Consider the following 19,847-nt stretch of genomic DNA (forward strand, 5'->3'; position numbering starts at 1 on the left):
GTATAACAAATCCTTCAATATTTTTAACATGATTATATGACACTTATGTGGGAAACTGGGATTATATATCAAGTAATAAAGTTTCTGTAGACACCTAATAAATCAAGCTGCAAAATAACACAATCTGGATTCTCACCCCAGGACTTAAAATCTTTCAGGGATAAATAAGGTTTATGCTATTTAATTTTTTTATGTTTGTATATTTTATATGAAGATTTTTTCTAAACTAGGTAGCTCCTGGTGAAAGTAACACAAAATTTGTTATCTATCTTGATTGATATTGGTCCAAAAAATTATAATATTAGATGATCCCAAGCTGCAAATAGTGCCCTTTCTCTTCTTACATCTCCTGTTCTGATGCAGTAACTTTTCATGGGGAGCTATCACTTTTCACGGGGAATTCAAGCAATGTCATAAAATGCTACATGATACCTTGTTTTCCGTCAGCACAACTGTCATTCACTTTGACAAAACTGTGAATGCACGTGTATTTGAAACACAACAATCCAAATCAGTGGGGCCCAAACAATGGCTTGCAGACCTAACTTGGTCCACCAGAATAATTTCTCTGGTCATCACTTGCTCCTTGCTAATACTGTCCCCCACATCTTTGCAACTCATACTCTGTTTAACAGCAAAAAGTGTATTCCCTGCATGAGTTTACATCCCCCTTCCTTCAAGTGGATGTAAAGGAATCTATAGCAAGGAAGACTGCAGGCCAGATGGAGGCACTTTCAGTGAGCCTGCTGTGGCCTAAGAAACATTACTACTGACATAGATAGATAAACATAGATTAGTCAAGGCTGCACTTCCCACCAAAGGATCTTCACAGTAATGCTGGCAGACTAACAGGCATTTAGAAGTACACTAGCGTTATGGTTCTTAATATCATTTTCTTAAAAAAATCCTGCTTCTCCCTCCCAAAGAGCAATGCAGAAATAACTATGGCAAGTTTTCAGGAGCTTCAGAATTAATTTAGGTCCTGATTTGTGGTTTAATGTATCCTGCTTCCCATCTTCAGCATCCCTATTCACTATGGACCAGTTGCATGGACCTAAATGAGTCATGCCTTTCATTTCAAATTGACTCACATGTTTAGTTGGGTGTGTTTGCATGATAATAGCCCTTCAAATAAAAAATGAGACAGAAGAATCATAGTTTCAAAACACAAAATAGCATTTCTCAGTTGCTTGTGCCAGGACAAGGAAATATCCTCAGCCTACAATGCCGGCCTGGAAAAAACACTTCTCTGGCAAAAAATTCTTTAATATCCACTACCATCTATATAATTGTGAGAGCATCTTTCTACAGAAACACCTTTTCTTGAAGCAGAACACTACTCCAGCTGTTACCCTGTGCCTCTCAGGTTCTACATGTATTCATTGAGAAAGACCAAAATTAAATATTAAGATAGGTAAGAAAACAGCTCACATGATAGATGAGATAATGAAAATCTAAGTCATTAGATCTATCTAAGCAAGTATAGGAGCAGTATTAGTTCATGTAATGCAATAATTTAAACCCATATGAACTAAACCTATAATTCTTATTCCTGTTACTTCAAATAATTTCAAAAAGTAACAGCTGTGCTTTTTAAAAGAACAGGTTAGACAGCATTTGCTGCAAATTATTCACTAAATCAACTATCTACTTGGGGAAAAAGGAAAAACAAACAAAAAGCCGTATCTTTTTTTGAGAACAAAGTGTTTGTCCAGGAACTGTGTGCTCAAGAGCTTGCCTAGTTTTTTAAGTGTAGTGATTGGAAAGATAACTGCTTTTCCCTACACATCTTGCCTTGCTTGTAACATTGCAACTGCATCATCCATGGTACAGGAATATCCTATGATTCACTGACTAGTAAGTCTGAAAGGCAGACCATTCTGTCCGGCATTTTGTCGAGCAATGTGCCAATTTGGCACATTTCCAAGGGTGTGTGAGGTTGTTGCTTTTCCCTTCAGATGGTAAGAGCATGCTGGGAAGGTTCAGAAGAGCCAGCTGACACTGCCTCTCATCTCTGTAGCTGTATCCTCTGTGCATGAGGGAGCAGCTACCAGCTCCACCCAAGTCTTGCTGAATTCCTGTGGCCTCACTTGGATGTTTATCCAAAGATGCTCCATGACCATGGTCTGTGTCACTCAAAATCGGACTATTTGTTGCCTTTCCTTCCTGAGCTATTGCTCCAGGGAACAGAGGAATGCCAGGATTAGCTATTTTTGGGAGCCCAGATGATGGATAAGGTCAAGGAGATTCAGCCTGTATATTCCTAGGGACTGGAAAAGCATATCCACTAACCAGTTGTTTTTTTTTTTATAGGTTAGAGTGTAATATCAAAACTGTCACTTAGATAGACCATTATGTTCTTCATACTCTCTTGTGGCCACTTTTCAAGTACATTTGCTGTAATTATAAATACAGAACCCTGTAGCTTTTAGAGTGACAGCCAGAAATTCATTCCAGCTCAGAGTATAAGGTTCTGCACTTTAAGTATAGCAATGGAGGGGCAGTGAAAAGCTGTAACTCTGTTAGACACTTCCACACAGTCTTTTTCCTGTTTTATGAAAGTATAATATATTGAATAAAAATATACACAAGCTGAATCCACATCAAAGACATATGTGCTCTTAGTATAAAACCAGAAATTAGTATTTTGTCTTCCTGTTCACCTGACCTTCCAGCTGCCCCATTTGCTGAAATGCCTTACTGAATGTGCAAGCACGCCCATCATCCTTTACAAGCTCTAGTGCAGGGTTATGTTGACATTATTATTATTATTACAATTCCGGATGTACGCCCTGCCTGTGTTTGCATGCGAGCAAAGAGTGAAGACAAAATCAAATGCTCTCACTCAGATAAAGGTAACAGCAAGCAAGCAGGTTATGCTGGAGACATTTATCTGCAATTTCCCTGCTGTACAGAGGTTTTATTCTGCTCTTGGCTCTCAAAGACATCTGTCATTTTCTTAGGCTGATTTGCTGGATTGCCCAGATTATATTGTTTCTACCACTGTATTTTGCAAGTACTGCATAATTGCAGTACTCAAAGATATTCTTAATTTTGATATCTGTTTGTTTGTTTCCAGTCAGCCTTTAACGTTTACAACCTACACGTATTCTCGTTTAATACACGCTTGCAAATTTCCCAGCAGGGGAGTATAACTCCACTGGAGCACGTTGTATATATAAGCGTTGTAAAGAAAACAAACCCTTTCTGCACCTTGCCATTAGTAACACCAGAGCAAAAGCGACCTACGAAGCCATCGAGCCTCAGCGAGGCTCCCGAGAAAACACCCCTCTAAATGGAGCCCTCACTCCATGTCCAGGCTGTTTCTTTCTTTCTGGCAATGCCTCAAACCTCAACCTCAAACCGTGCCAAAGTGGGTCCGAGCCTTCGGGCATGTGAGCCGCGCTGACCTGGCGCGGAGGTGCCGCGGAGCCCGGGCGCACCGGCTGTCGCCCCTCGGCTCAAAGCCCGCTCGCTGGTCCGGGAAGGCTCGTTCCACTGACAGAGACGGGCAAGCCGGGGTGCCTGCGGTACAAAGCCCTCACGTAAGAGAGGGAGACGTGTCAAGGGAGCGCAAGAGTACCAGTACAGTCAGCGATGCTTGAACCCCGCGCTCCCCTGACGGAAAACAGCCCGCTTTCCATCACGGCTCCCTCCAAACCCTGCGGGTCACGGCTCTGCCAGGAATGCGGGCTGCTGGCACCGGGGCCGAGGGGAGGGTGTGCGGCCAGGGGCGGCCCGGGCGAGGCGGGCGGCGGGGCCCCGCTGGGGCACACCCGGCCGCCGGGGCGCTCCCGGGGCGGGGCGGGAGGCGGAGCCTTGGAGCCGCGGCCGAGCCCCGCAGCGGGGCCGGGCGCTGCTGCCGCCGGAGCTTCGCTTGGCCTCCTCCCCCGGGCTTGCCACATCGGCACCGCCGTTCCGAGAGGGCGCTTCCCGGAGCGGAGCGGGAGCCCAGCGCGGGGAGATGGAGCCGCGGTGCTGCCGCCGCCGCCGCCCCCCGGGACTCGCGCTCCGCCAGGGCCGCTGCTGGGACGGAGAGAGCGGCCCCGCCGCCGTCTAACGCCGCAGCCCCGGCGGCGCGGCCGAGGCGGGAGGCGGCGCGGAGGCCTCCTCGGCCCCTCCGCCCGCCGGGCGGCGGCGAAGCGCGGCCCCCTCCTCCCCGCCCTCCCCGCCGCCGCTTCCCCGCCCCCGCCCGGCCCTTGGCCGGGCTCGGCAGCCGGGCCATGGCGGGGCGATGAGGGAACGGCCGCCCCTGCCCGCAGGCTGCGTGGGGAGGCGGGGAGCGAAGGGGCTGCGCGGCTCGGCGGCGCTGGAGCCGGGCGGCGGGGCGGGGGGATGCTGGGCGCGGGGGCCGCGGCGCTGCAGCTCCTCTCCCGGGCCGTGAAGCAGGCGGCGGCGCAGGGCGCCCGGCAGGACCTGGGCCGCTGGCTGTCCCGAGCCGCCGGGACGGCAGCGGGAGGCGGCGGCAGCGGAAACACCATCGGCTTCGTCCCGGCGGAGGCGGCGGGGGCCGGCGGGCTGCTGCTGGGGCCCTGCGCGGACCAGGACGGGCTGCCGCCCGCGGAGCTGCTGCTCTGCCAGCTGCCCGAGCCGGGCGGCGGCGGGCATGGGCTGGCCGAGGCCCGGGGCTGGCGCTGCTCCTGCTGCCTGCTGGGCACCTGCTGGTGCAAGAGCTGCCTCAGCCTGTGCGTCCTGGCCGCCGTCTGCTTCGCCTCGCTGGCCCTGGTGCGCCAGTACCTGCGGGACCTGCTGCTCTGGGCCGAGAGCCTGGACAGCCTGGCCGGCGTGCTGCTCTTCACCGTGGGCTTCATCGTCGTGTCCTTCCCATGCGGCTGGGGCTACATCCTGCTCAACGTGGCCGCGGGCTACCTCTACGGCTTCGTGCTGGGCATGGGGCTGATGGTGTTCGGCGTCCTCGTCGGCACCTTTGTCGCCCACGTGGCCTGCAGGCGGCTGTTGGCCCGCTGGGCACGGGCCAGGATCCAGGGCAGCGGGACGCTCAGTGCCATCGTCCGTGTCGTGGAGGGCGGCAGCGGCCTCAAGGTGGTGTTTCTGTCGCGGCTGACGCTGATCCCCTTCGGGCTGCAGAACGCCGTCTTCGCGGTGAGTCCCTGCCTGGGCTGTGCGGCCAAGGAAGACAGGTGCTGGAAGGATGTCTTTCGGTACAGTGGCTACTCTTAGTGGTAGAGGTTGTCTCCTTTTCTGGGAACAAGCCGTGATTTCTCTCTCTTTTAACAACAGTAAAAACAACCCTCTCTGCCTGCTCTTCTGTGTATGCAGAGGGACACAGGCAGATTTTGAGATGCCTTGCTCATTGGCGTTGTGTTAGAGTTGGTCTCTTGTCCTTCAAAACCATATCCTGGTGTTAGAATCACCAAGCTGCCGCATAGCAAAATCTGTGGAGAGCTCAACAGTTATGATGTGTCTCTGCTTTTAAAGTGATCCACTTTAAAACATGGCAAGAGTCGAGGAAACCTCTTGCCAGGTCTTCCTAAACGACTTAATATACGTAATCATATTGGAAAAAAAGAAGTAGACAGATTAAAATTCTTTCTAGGTGTGGTTGGTGTTTGTACCACGCATCTGGCAAATCCATACAGGATGTTGTGTCCATGCACACAAGATAGGTTGCAGGTTTTGGGCAGAGCAGCATGTAGCCTCGGACCTGAAAAGGGACTGTATTCTGGAGTGGCACTGAAAGTTAGTGTAAACTTGAGTCTGGAAAAGGGTTAGTCTTGCTTTTCTTTCTACTTTTAGGTGAAGATTTGTACATTCATTTGGTCTCTGATCATCTTAAAGTAAAAAAGTAAAGAACATGGATGGTGGTTTTTTGAGTATTTTGCTGCTGATTACAATTTCAGACCCTCCTTTCTTCCTGAGTACTTTGTTTGAAGGATCTGGTTTTGGCTGTGTTATGCCTCAGTTGTATCTACTAACTTGGTGACATCAAAACAAAGCAAACCGGATTGTGAAATACTTCAAATGTTATCAGTAATTTGTATATTCTTTAATACAAGTGACTATCTAAACACGTTTTGGTCTGCCACTTTTTTATAGCCCACTCTATCTGCAGTCCTGATCCTGTACCCTTCCAAAGCATTTGCTTAATTTTGACAGAATCATGTAGCTGCAATTAGTAGGTCACCAAATACCAAATTTGTTTTTTAAGTAAAATTTAATCCATTCAATTTTGGGGTGTAACATCCACACCAAATATTTTAAATTGCTGTATATAAAAATGTGTGAACTGGAGCATTCATCTCCAGAGCTGTAATCTCTATCCATAAGAACTGTAGCAACTTGTAATTTCTTTTTAAAAAGTCCTTAACCATTTTCTTGTTAAGAATGAGAAACTGAACAGCTAAACCTTTGCTATTTTATTTGTTAACCTATATTTCTGCAGGCTTATATTACCTATATTACTGAAGGAGCTTAGACCTGTCCAGCTGGGAGAGCAGAGTCCCTTCTGGACCCCAAGGTCCAGGTGCAGATGAAGCTTCTGCTGTGCTGTGACCCTCCTAAAGTGGGGAGAGCTGTTGTGCTCTCGTTGTTTACAGTTTTGGGAAGTCACTTGCAGTAGTCAGCAGATGATACAGAGTAGTATTGGATCTAAACAACAGACCAGAGAACTACCAAGTTTAAATTATTTCCTTCCTGGCATAACCCTTCTGTTGGAAACACAATTCAGCAGAGTATTCAGGCCAGTTCAATTTTAAAATGATGCTGTAAATCATTGTGGTTTGTATTCTCCATATTCTGCAGGCTAAATAATTTTCTTTCCAAGTGGATGGTTTCAGTGTTAAAATAATAGATAGGAAATGAGATGAAACCAGATGCTTGAGTTATGCTAAGTAACTTGGATTTTTTGGCTAATTTTAGTTTGGTTATGTTTATTACTCCTGATTTACTGCTTTATAGCATAGTCAAATAATGCACAGTGTATACTCAATTTTTCACTCAGAACATTTAATATGAGCTACTAGATCACTGAAAAGTGATGCATACAAATCTGGGAATTTAAGACATTTTCTCATTTTGAGTCAAATTTAAGTTACGTAAAAAATACAGTTTTCTGCCTACACAGACCAAGCTGTCATTCCCTTGAAATCTCACTTATTTGACAACTTAACGCTCGTTTTAAGTTTAAAATGCATTTCCCCATGCTAGCAACTTCAGCAATGAATTTTAAAAGAATTAATTTTTAAACAACAGTGAACTTAAGAAAAAGTACATATCTTTAACTTTCCAGTGGTCTGGTCTATGCATGTTTTCTGTGTGGATATTTTAAAGTAAACTGGAGATACCGAGAATACTTAAATGAGAGAGAAGGAAGGAAGTGACACGTGAGATTTAGGGAAAGGCATAACCTTGATGTGAGCAGGGTCATCTGCAGGGCTGGGATTAAATGATTTCTACAAGCACTTGTTTGGTGGCATATACCATCTGCTGAGGGCTTTCGGGAGGTTGACTTGTAGGGGGTGTAGAGAAAGATGGAAGAGCTTCTTAGGATTTGATTAGTGAGGGAATCATATCAATTGAAACAGCACAAGGAGAAAATTAACACAAATTCCTTAGTGTCTCACCAGCCCGACATGAACATCTTGCTTCTTAAAAGGTCGTTCTGCTGGTAGAGGGGTGAGGTAACGCATTTGCTTGCCTTTCTGGAATATAGCACTTGTTAACTGAAAGTATGTTTGTATTTCTCTTTTAAGTTTTGTTTAATTGTAACTCCTGATGCCAGAGTGGCCTGGGCTGCTGGGGTGGGTTTGAAAGTATGTTTGCCCATGCACAGCTCTCTCACCTTGCCAGCTCTGGAGTGTTTTGAAGGCAGGTGTGTAAGGAGGCCTGGTATGCAGGTTATCATCTCCTTCCCACGAGTTTGTTCTTGGAGTGAGATTTGTGCAGCCTGGTTATTTGCAGTGCCAGATGTAGGTTAGATGGGATTTCATACTTCCCCTCTCCTCTTTAAGGGGAATAGTACTTGAAAGAAATAATCTGATTTAAAAAATCTGAGTGTTCAAGTGGTTTCAGGAACCTCTGGGTTCAGAAATGCATACCATGAAGTCAGAGTCGAAGAAATGGTACCTGCTTTGCAAGAACATGCACACTACTTCCTCTGCTTGTTGGAAAGTTCACAGCTGTTTTTTGTTTTTTTTTCTATTACTGGGATTTTTTTTAGGGGGTGGTGTTGGCTATTTTTTGGGGGGGGCAGGAAGAGGTGTCTCTGGGGGTTTTTGTTTTGGACTTTTTTTTTTGAGGAAAAAAAGCACCAGTTATCCTTTGCCCTTGGTCACTAAGCCTACCTGATCTGAAACACAGGAATTTGTAAAGTGAGGGAAGAGAGATTGTGCTGCAATTCTTAAAGGCATTGCAGCCCCCAGCAAAGTCTTGACAGAAGCATTTATTCCTTGAAAGTGCTGAACCAAAGTTGTCAGCTGCAAAGAATGCACAAGAGTTCCATGGGACAAAGTCCATCCAAGGCTTAATGAGGGTGTGTGGGGGGATTCTGACTATTGTTATCAGTGTAATTAGGTAGTTCTTAATTGTATTTGAATACAATTTAAATGTGTTTCTGTTTTGGCCCATAACACAATTACATCCATCCTTACTTTGGGATTTCAGTGTTAATTTTTGCTGGCTTGAGCTTTCACCAGAAACAGAGCTCTGGTAGGCTCTGTTTGGCAGCCTGGCCATGCAGATACCAGTTTGGCAGTTCATAGAACAAGTAAAGTTTCTAGAAAGAAAAGTATGGAAAGCTGTAAGTTTTAGTGATGATTTCTCAAGTTTCTTAGGCAGGGATGCTGCCCACTTCCTGTGCATTCTGGGGAAAGGGATACAACTGTAGCTCTAAACCTACAGTTCAGTTAAAAGGACATGTCAAAAATTTTTTCACCTTCTCCTTAGCTTTCATTGCAGTGGAAAGCACAAGCTGCAATTAAGTGTATCCACTGGGGCATTCTCCCCTTCATTTGGAAGCAGTCTCTCTCATGACTCAGGAGGTCCAGTTGTTTCGGGACTCATCCAGGTGTGCAGCCATGTTGCTCTGCAACTGAAGTGTCCTTAATACATCTACAGAAATGAGAGAGGTGCCAAGAGTGTTAAAGCAATCTTTGGGAACTTTCCCAGCTCCATTAGATGTAGTGATAGTGTCCTACTTAGCAAATCTTTCCTCTGCTTAGTATTTCAGAAACTTTTAATAGCAGCTCCTTCATTCCCTTGGCAATATGGGAACTTTGGACTATGCATTCTTATTACGTGGCCCAGATTACAACAATGCTTAAAAAAGTCTTTTGAAAGTATTGGTCAAATGTGAAGTTCTGACATAATTATGTAATCCTTTTTCATTTTAAATCTAAATTAATCTTATCTAGAGAAGGAAATATAATATTTGTGGTGCTGGTATATATTTCAGTCTGTGGGAAGTATAATATGCAGTGTGAAGTTTGGAAATGGCTTATTGGATCTTGTTCCAGTGAATTATTTTTAATCTTTATGCTTCATTGCATTCTGCTCCTCCATTGCCCTTCCTCCCAAAAACTTTCCACTGATGGTAGTTAGAGCTCTGAGAATTCAGCACTGTGACTTTCACGGTAACTGAAGTTTATTTTAAGAATAGCATGATGAAATGAGTAACGTTGCTGCTATTCTTTGGTCTTCAACACTGTACAAAACTAGCAAGGTCAATAATTTCCATGTAGGCTCTCAGTGTTAGAGCTGTTCTTAATTAGATCTCTGTTATTATCAACTGAATTAATCTGGAAATTTTTTGGACTGCTTGTTTTCAAAATCATTGTTTTCATACTCATTTTTAATCCAGTTTCCTCTTTTCTTTTTTCTTGTGTAAATATCTTTTGATCTCATGACACTTGCCTTTAATATTTCCTGATGGCTGCTGATGCTAATTTAGCTGGTACTGTGTACTTTGTTCCTGTGTAAGCTTCTATGTCCACCTATTGACACAGAACAGAAACCTCACAGCAAAGAGAAGAAGATACCAAAGTATTTCTTAGTGTTTTCTCCAGATAAATTAATAAAACCTATAGCTATGCATACTATTTGTTCACTAATTGAAGTGAGATGCAAAATACCTTTGGTAGACAATCTTAATGATACTCCTGTATATCAGTATAGATGTAGATGGGTATTGCTCATAGGGATCACTGAAAGACGTGTATCTTAGTAAGCTCATAACTTGCTCTGCGTAGACAAATTGTATCTGCCATTCTGTTCACCTGGATCATATTTAAAACAGTGACATTTTGAGCAATTACCTCTTGTATTATTTGCCATACGCATAAATGCAAGATAGATAGATTTTTGTGTTAGACTTTCACATTCGATAAAATCATTTCTTCTCACAATTCAATTCTCATAAATCCAAATCTACCTGTTCACCAGGTAGAAATAAATATCTTCAGTGAACAGGGTATTTGCACCCCTAGTTACTGACTGTTGCACAGAGATGTTGCATAATGTAAGGTGAAATCAAACCTAGTAACTTTAAAAAGGCCAGATGAAAACTAGATACATACTGTACCATTCTGTTATCTTCCCCTGTGCATGAATCAAAGTTTCAGTGAAGGAATGTAGAATATTCTTTAATGTTTTTGCAGGGATGGTTGTGGGAAGTGGTAGTCTGGTTGGTTGTACACATAGATTGTGTTGAAGCTGCTTTTGATTTCTTACTCTTTTTTTTTTAAACTCAGATTACAGATCTATCGCTACCCAACTACCTGATGGCTTCTTCACTTGGGCTGCTTCCTACTCAGCTCCTGAACTCGTACTTGGGCACTACCTTACGCACCATGGAGGACGTGATTGCAGAACAAAGTGTTAGTGGCTATTTTGTATTCGGTTTACAGGTCAGTTAAAATAACTGCTTTCAAGGACCTTGGTAACAGTGCTGTCTGTCTCTCTGTGATTTCTGTTGATTGCTAGATACCCAGAAAAATGAGTTCCCAGTGTACTGATTTCTTTATATTTAGTTTTATGCTCTGGGAAAAGTGTAATTCTCTCACACCTCACCATAACACAAAGCAGAACTTACTCAGTGTTCTCTTTTTCTGATACAGTTTTCAGTAAGTTTTCTTCTCTTGCTGTCCTAGGGTGACTTTATGATGCTTGTATCCCCAGTATTCTGTTCTATTTATGCTGGATATTAAGTTCTGCACATTTAAGACTGATTCTGAGAGCAAAGTGGGGGGGAAGGAAGGGCACAGTTTGTTTTTAGAGGCTGCACTTGCTCCCCGCAATTCTCTCTCATGGATTGTGTTGTCTGCAGCCCAGACAGCAGGAAAGAGCTCTCCTTTGCTTTTAGTTAGTTTTTTTTTAGCTAGCTGAGGCAGAGAACTTCCTCAGATTATGGCTTTTCTTTTTCTTGGAACTGATTGGTCCTGTTCTGGACTGAAAATTCAGAAAAACACTTGCCTTCTAGGGTAACCTGCTGAATTTTAGACTTGTCAATCACCCCTACACAAAAGCATATGTGTGTGTAGACCCAGGACTTTGCACTGTTCACCGTTAGCACTCAGCATACCCATGTTGCGTAAATATTAACGATATTAAAAATGCTGTAGAGTACAATTTCCCTAATGCCTAAATCAGAATATCCTAATTTTACAAGTGAGCAAATTAATGAGAAGTATATCAAGTACCTTTACATGACCTTAGCTCTTGAAATAATTTATCAGTAAATTTTGGGTATAAGCCTTAAGTGTGAGACCATTATGAGCATAGAGGTTATGGGTATTTCTGAATTATCTTATCTATTAAAACCTCCTCTGATGGTGACAGTACTTCAGGCTGTGTTTGACTAACAATTACCATGGTTTGCAGGCTTTCAGTAGGTACTGCAGTAATTTCAGTTTCTCAGTTTTTACAGTCATAAAGCTGATGTTTAACAATGCTAACATAGAAAACTAAGTCTAGGACCATTTTAGACATACCTTCCTCCCTTGCCCCGAAATTTGTGCACTCTTAAATAGAACTATTTCTACTGAATAGAAATAGAAGCTATAGAATTTATAGCTTTCATGAAACATGGTTAAAATGCCTTTGTAAGTGTGGCGTAGATAGTCTTGATAAATCAAAGAGAAAATAAATGATTTCTTGATCAGCTGTTATTTTAGTCATGAAATGTTATTTCAGGGTAGTAGTTTTTAGTGGGCTTTTCCTTTTTTTTCCCATTTATATATATTTTTTTTTTTAATTGACATTGACTCTCCTTTGCAGATTATATAGGTTGTAACATAAATGTTGCTCAGGTAAGTGGTAGCTGGGTAGCCTGAATGTTTTAAAAGGAGTGCTGACCTCTTTGAGACCAGTCCTTGGGACGTGACTGAATAACTGAAGGGGAGGCCTTTAGTAGAGAAATTATTTACATTCTCCCACTGTCTCTCAGGCTTCTGCTAAGTGCTTTGCCTGGGTGAGCTTTGATGGGACTTTGATTTAGTAAATAGCTCTGAAAATCCTTCACATTTCATGGTTGTCTATGTATATAAATATATTTTAAAAATTATTTATCTAGGGAAGTAGGTTACTGGTAGCAATATTTCTAAACCAAAGCAAATTTAAATATTTGGGTAAGCTTCTAGAATAGAAATTTTCCTATCTGTTCAAAAATCAGTGTGTATAATATTGTTGTGAATATTATATTAGCCAGCTTTTGAAATGTATAGCATAAATTGATGAGGAACGTCATTTAAACCCCAAGGGTAGTCAAGCACTGGAGCACAGTGCCCAAAGAAGTGGTGAAATCTCTATTCTTTTACAGTTTTCAAGCCCTGATTGGACAAAAGTTCTGTTCTGATCTTACAGCCAGCCCTGCTCTGAGCAGCTGCTTGGGCTAGAGACTGCCAGGGTGTCATGCAGCTGCAGTTGTCCTGTGCTCATACTTGTCAGTTGTCTTAGTGATATTCCAGCACTGTCTGCCATGCTGACAGGTGCTTTAAGCAATAGTACTCAATGTTAAAGAAAGCAGCCCTACAGTTAGTAATGAAGTTCAGGTTTTAGACTCAGAACTCTAGGTTCTGTTGTAAGTAATATAACTTCTTTGCCTTTTTGAAAGGAAGCTGCAGATTCCAGCTAGTTAATGTTCTTTTAAAAGGCAGAGGAACTTGCTTCTTTCAAAGGGATTCTCACTAGGAGACACCTTGCTTTTTATTTGAAGATTTTATGTTTGTTTTTTTTCCTAAGGAGGATCTCAGCTAAAAACTTGACTGGTACTGTATTGAAGAGAGAAGGTGCAAGGATTGCTTTATAACATGTATAAGGAGTTCAACAGAAAGAAAGAAACTTATCTTTTCAATGTATATAAATATTTTAAGCTCTGTGTGATGTCTATGTCCTAATATGCTGGTTACATTGTTACATATGCACGTTTAGAGCTACTCATGGGCTAAGTTCATCTCCCTTCCAGTGTCTTGCATGTGAAGCTTTGAGTCAACACATGCCTTCATGAATCTTGACATTGACAACTTTTTGTTTCAATCAGATCAGTTGTATTCATTCCCACAGCCTGTGGAGCCTACAACACTCTTGTTTTATTTGCAGATTGTCATAAGCATAGGACTCTCCTTTTATGTCGTTCACCGGGCTCAAGTGGAACTCAATGCAGCAATTGTAGCGTGTGAAATGGAAATGAAGACATCACTTGTTAAAGACACTCAGCCAAGCATCAATGGCTCAACCACATACTGCAACAAGAGGACAGTAGCATTCTCTGGAGGGGGTGTCAATATTGTGTGATTTCAAGTGTTAATGACTAAGTAAGGTTTTGTGAACCTGAGCTAGAAATATCTTGAACCTTGCCTAGAAATATCTATGGACAATTGAAATGGATTTTTAAAAAATTACAAGTGATTACAGGTTGTACTGTGGCACAAACCAACTGACCAGCTCTTTAATTGCACATGGGGTGACTTCTAGCAACATAAGGAAGATGGCAAAGTAACTTAAGATGTAAATGCAAATTTGGCTGCACCTTTGGTCATTTATTATGCCTGTCATGGCCTGTAATCTGCACTTTAAGTAGTTTTTTTTTCCTTTGCTCCTATAAACTGAGAAATGCTTCTATAAACAAAAAAGTAGCACAGAGGTAAATATTTTTCTGCTTAGCATTATTTATAAGGCTAAATAATTATATACAGTAGAATTTTATTACTGATAAAGGTGAATGAGAAAGTATACAATTCAATGTGTGTTATTCTTGAATGTGCTTTTGCTTAGGAATTGCTTCCAGAACTTGGAGTGTATTATTTAGCTAATGATGGGACCATTTGGCTTTTTCTTCATTTTTTTTTATTTAAAAAAATAGAACCCTGTATAAAGTTTTGGTTGAATGTATTTTTCTAAGTCATTACAAATGTTGCAGAGCCATGCAAATGTATTCATACAAGCTTAAATCCTACATTGTGGGACTGAAGTGCTCTTAAATTACATTTTAAGTTACACTGTGTAATATGCAAAGTACAAGGGAAAATACAGAAGTTGGATTGCAATGACTATTTGAATGACACTTAATTGGTTTTGCCACCTTGGTGATTGTAACAAAGGGCTGTTCCACATTAGTCCTATATATGATATTTTTAATTGTTTAAAGGATGAAGTTTTTCAGCTCACATGACTGCATATTGTAAGGCTTCTAGAACAGGGAGTTAAATCTCTGCTCTAAACAGAATGGTGGGATATTAGCAGTACTAATTTTACAAGAAGGTGGCCTTTATTTTGTAAGTGAATCCCCTCTCCCTTTAAAAAGCTTTAAAAATTCACTTTGGTTGGCACATCTTTTGTACTAGTTTTACATTTTTTAAAAGATGCAATCTATTACAAATTTCATTAGAGTGAAGAAATGAAAACTAGAGGTTCTCCTTGGAAAAAAGAAATAATCCAGTAATGGAGAGGACAGCAATGTCTCTGAGACTCAGGAATTCTGACTCCACTTTTGCAAGACAACACTATATTGGATACTGCTCCTTTTACGCCTGCTGTGGACTGTTTTTCACTGCATTAAATAGACTGGATAACCTGGTAGTAACTTGTGTGTGTGTCTAAAAGAAAAACAACAATAATGCCTGAACACAATGTTCTGTATGCGTGAGTTTCATGTAGATATACATACCAATGTTCAATGGCTCAAACACATGCAAGTCATCTGATACAAAAATAGAGTATGGCTTCTTTTGTAGTTATTTTGTGAGAGTTTTTAAGGATGCTTTCAGTCTTCAAAATTTTGTGTTATTTCCTAACTGTATGACTGTGCCTCCTTTTCGTAAGGTTGGTTGTAGGGTCCAAGCATTTTTGTCTTAAGAACAGTGGGTCTTCAAGGCCATTGGGAAGCAGAGATACGAGAGCCTCTGACAGCCTTACCGAGAGGACGTGCAGCACTCGTGTGACCGAACATCTGCACAGTCCTTCGTAGCGGGAGTTCCGTTTTGTTCCTCAAATACGTGTCCTTTGCAGATTGCTGTTCTTGGGTCCTGCGGCCTAAAGAACTGAGCTAGTCCAGTGAAAGCAACAAAGTTCAGATTGTCTCCTTTCTGTTGTTTAGGGGCTTGGTTTTGGTTTCTCTTTTGGTTGGGTTTTGTTTTTGGGTTTTTTTGTTTGTTTTTGTTGTTTTTTTTCTTGTTTGTTTGTTTTTTGTTTTGGTTTCATTTGGTTTTGGGTTTAGTTTTGATTGGTTGGTTTTTGAAAAGGCAATCTGTATCTACCTGGAAGTGTTCATTTACACATCTCTGCCTCTGACAGCTCCTATGTGAAAACAAGAGAGCCAGATAACTTTTTGATGGCGTTATTTGTCATCATAGTATAATTGAGTCTTTTCTTAATTAAAGGTGTTTTTTTTGTTTGTTTCTTGTGAAGAACAGTCCTTCAGTGAACTGATCTGAACTTTGCTCTATCTTGCCAAATGAACAATAGTGTTTTGAAGAGGGTAGCTCTTTCTTTGCATTTTGTAACTAACTTAAGGTTGCGTTGATTATTTGAAACATTTCCCAAATACGTATTTTGAAGTGCTTTTATTTCCATGACATTTTGTAACCAGAGTAACTTCACTATGTGAACACTTTTGTAGTATGGAATTAGTTCTTAAGACTTTTGCATTTTGCTTGATACTTGTAATATTTGTGTACAAGTTAATGGGAAATGTGCATTAAAAGGAACTTTTCTGTACCATGCCAATCATAATTTTATACAATAAATTCACTTAAATTTCTTTAAAGGAATATGTATTAAATGTTTAAATTGCTATGACGTAGTTGGAAAGAAGGTGCAGTGAAGTCTCATCTTTATGCAGCCATACAAAGATAATTGTCTGCATCAAAGGAGAAACAAGTTAGAATTTAAGGATTAATTTCTTGGGTGGGGAGTTACTGACAAGGGAAATAGACTCAATTTTTATTTTCATTTAAATAAATACATGCTTAATTCTATTAGGTACTTTAAAGGTTTGGTATTTGCAGCTGCTTTTTTAATAGAAGAATAAGCATACATGTGCTTATGAGAAACATACTACAAAACTGCAAGAGGATTGACATTTCTGAACATAATAGTAGCAAAAGTGATGTAATTATTTTTTTAAGATGGGCTCCCTACCTAGTCTAGTTAAAACCCACAAAGGTATGAATCTAGTTTAAACAGTATGTGGCAAGTCACCTTCAAGAATATTTTCTGGGTTGTCATGATGGTGACATTTCTGCTTTTTGTATATGAAAGATACCTAAAGGGCAGGTCATAAAGAAAGACTCTCAGCTGCATGGCACCAGTTTTTCTTCTGCCTTGTGGTAAGTGCAATTGTGCAGTAAAATTTAACTCTAGACTAAGCATCTGTGAGAAAATCCTTTTTTTTAGTCCCAGAGCTTTATATACTATTCTCATACTGATTTTTGCACAACAACTTGGGCAAGCATTGCTGAGGCCAAGTTTGAAAAATGGAAAGCTGCTCTTACATTGTGTGTGGCTTTTGTCCCATACTGGATCCTTTGTGTTCATTTTCAGCTTTCCACTGGAGGCTGATACAGTTTGGGTTTTGACTGACTGAGATAACTGGAGTCATCAATTGTCTTGCAAATAATCTAGGATAAGATGCTTAAGATGAAATATAAGAGTTCCCATTCACACTGTGGTCATTTTTAATGGTGCAAGTAAAGAACTTGGGTAGCTCTGTGACAGGCTTTCTCACAGTAATTCAAAGCTGGCACTAGTCCTGTCTGTGTAATGATGGTTTGGGCATGAGGGGATACAAATCGATTGCAGAAGTGGAGCTGATGCAAATTCTGGCTGTGCTGTGCAAAGCAGCTTGTCTCTGTGCTCTCCAGTCCTGCAGAATTAGTGATGTGCCTGGCAGCACAGGGGCAATGAGTCTAACAAATTCTCTCTTCAGGCACATTAGCATTTGTCTTGCACTACCCTGCTGTATTGATTTTTAATTTATATTAATTTATTAGTGATAAGTAGCAAGAAGCTGAGTCTGCGGTGTCAATCCTGTCCCTTTCCCACTACAATATATTATCCTGGTGTATTGCTAAACTTAAAATTACATTTTAATGAAGTCCTAAGTTCATTAGTGTAAGTTAAGTCCTCCTTGCTAGCCAAGTGACTAATATGTAGTTGGTTGGCTCTGGATTCTCAATTCATTTGGGAAGTTAGCTGGGCCTGATTTGCTGTTGTGAGGGTGAAAAGTCCTCTAACTTTCCTTCTAATTATTTAGAGCTTCAGATGCATTGCTAAGGAAATTGACAGAACAGGCTTAATGTACTGGAGGTTTTGCTTTTAGAGCAAAAGTCATTAGCAAGATAGTGGAAGGGTTTGTTCTGCCTGATTCTGAGACTTGAATATTAGGTGCCATCCTTTTTGGAAGACAGTGTTTCCAAGATGTAGCCCACATAAGCTTATGTCAGTCGAGGTAATAAAGGACTGTAAAACTTGGATATTCAGTTAGTGTGATGAGTCTTTTTACATCATGCAATCTCCAGCCCAGCACAGTTTGGCACTGGTGACTGTAGTGCATTGCTTCCCATCCCTCCTCTGCAGGAGGAGGAATTTAGAGAGCTACAAGTTGTTCAAGCTGAAGGGGAAGTTATCATCTGGGCACAGTGGACACTGTTTGAAGAGTTAGATTAACCATAATGTTGCCAGACCTTTGAATACACCTACATGCCTTGGTTTTGTAATTGCCACATCCTTTGGCAAATTCTGCTTCTTACCAGCTGGGGTAGCCTGGCCTAGGAGCAGGTCAGCATTTTCTCTTCTAGAGAATTCTAGCATGCTTTGACTTTTAGACCTCTTAACTTCTGAAATAATCTTCTGCTGACTTTTCTGTAAATTAGAAAGGCTTAGTTTGTCCTAATAACAGGGTAAGATCACCTGGGATACAAATCTGTGTACCAAGTGGTGTTCCTGCCTGTGTGTGAGCTCCCTTTGCTGAATGTGAGGTGTTTCCCTCTGTTCCCTGTAAGCTGCAACTGTTTCCCTTAAAGTCTGTAGGTGGGTGGGTGGGTGGGAGGAAGGACGGAAAGGCCTGTGGTGATGAACTGTTCTAATACCAAATTTTCACTGTGCTTTAGAAACTTGATTGCTTAAGATCACAAATATTCTCCATTTAATGTGAGAAATGGTAGGTGGTGAGGGGAATAGACTAATGAATTCTCTGATTTTTGTGAGGGAGTAGGAATTTGCTTGAATAGATTATGAAGTACCCAGATGATAGAGGGTTGTTTTCGGTTGGACTTTTGGGGGTGGAGAGGGATGGGGGTGGTACTACTGGAAGTAAATAACACTGAAATGGCAACAGTATGAAGCTTTAAACCTTGACTTTTTTGACTGTTCCAGGTGTCTTTTACAGTTATGGGGGACAGAGCCTCAGAAGAAGCTGGGGTAAACACTCTAAGAGTGTTTCTCGGATTCTGGAGAGCTGCTGGATGCACACCTCTGCCTCCAGGACCTGCTTTTTTAATTTGAGCTAGAGAGGTGCAAACCAGAAGTAATGGCTAGATCTCATTAAAAGTGGAACATTTATTGCTGCCCTTTTGATGTCTTATGCAGCAGCAGCACATGGCAGATGGTTTGCCTGCCTGAAAGGCTTCCTTTTTGCCTTGCTCTGCTTTGCCTGGCACAGGTGGTGGCTGGGGGAGGAAGAGCTGTGCACTTGCCATTTGCTTTTCCACCAGCTGGGGAGGCAGAGATTGCTGAGCTGAAGCCAGAGGTTGCTCTGTCTTTCATCCCCAAACCCCTACGAGTAACTTCCTTTCCCTGTGATCTAAAAAAAAAAAGTTACAAAACCAAACCAAAATAAATGATAATTTAAAAAAGCCCCCAAACACTGCCACCCAAGAAAGCTTCAGAACTGGTAAAATTCATACCAGTAAATTAATATTCTATATATTCTCCCATGGATGCATATTGAGGTACAAAATTATGCTTTTTCTGTTCAGACAGCTGTAGTAATCTCTTCCACTTTCAGCAGCTCCTGTGTGAGGTTCTGCAGTCAGTGAGCTTTGAGGGACCAGTGCTGTGGTAGCTGTGCAGGGATTTCCTTGCAGCTGACACTGGACAGAATCACTGATTTCCACCCATTCTCTCGTGGTGCTGAATTTCAGGGTTTCACAGCTGTGGAAACCATAGCCATATGCAGCTCCAAGGTCATATAGATTGGTGCTTTACAAGCATTTTGTGTTGTATTTGTGTTGTGTTCTGTGGGAAGGCTGCAGTGGTTGGAACACGATGTGTGTCTTTCCAGGTCTTAGGCAGAGCACAGTTGATTTTTGTGCAGTGAGTTGAAATGTATTTCTCTGACTCTAGCATGACTCTTTCCCCCTGCCCCCAGGGCAGCCACAGCAGTTTCTCAGATGTTG

At 41.9% G+C, this 19,847-nt stretch overlaps 1 protein-coding gene across 1 annotated transcript; it reads left to right on the plus strand.

The window, feature by feature from the left end:
- The first annotated feature begins 4,209 nt into the window (after positions 1-4,209).
- Positions 4,210-16,220, plus strand: TMEM64 (transmembrane protein 64). The gene is made up of 3 exons (XM_071421624.1): positions 4,210-5,103; positions 10,707-10,862; positions 13,552-16,220. The coding sequence occupies exons 1-3, from the start codon at positions 4,336-4,338 to the stop codon at positions 13,744-13,746; spliced, it is 1,119 nt and encodes a 372-aa protein (XP_071277725.1). The 5' UTR covers positions 4,210-4,335; the 3' UTR covers positions 13,747-16,220.
- The last annotated feature ends 3,627 nt before the right edge of the window (positions 16,221-19,847 follow it).

The sequence above is a fragment of the Agelaius tricolor genome, unplaced genomic scaffold, assembly GCF_023055355.1.
Source record: "Agelaius tricolor isolate 1412-34295 unplaced genomic scaffold, bAgeTri1.0.p SCAF_2, whole genome shotgun sequence".
NCBI classification, from domain to species: Eukaryota; Metazoa; Chordata; class Aves; order Passeriformes; family Icteridae; genus Agelaius; species Agelaius tricolor.

What these genes read in the sequence shown, in the direction of transcription:
- TMEM64 (XM_071421624.1), top strand. Translation starts at nt 4,336, where the DNA reads ATGCTGGGCGCGGGGGCCGCGGCGCTGCAGCTCCTCTCCCGGGCCGTG. An exon ending in TGCAGAACGCCGTCTTCGCG is followed by an intron (nt 5,104 to 10,706) that starts GTGAGTCCCTGC and finishes TTTTAAACTCAG; the next exon opens with ATTACAGATCTATCGCTACC. An exon ending in ATTTTGTATTCGGTTTACAG is followed by an intron (nt 10,863 to 13,551) that starts GTCAGTTAAAAT and finishes TTTTATTTGCAG; the next exon opens with ATTGTCATAAGCATAGGACT.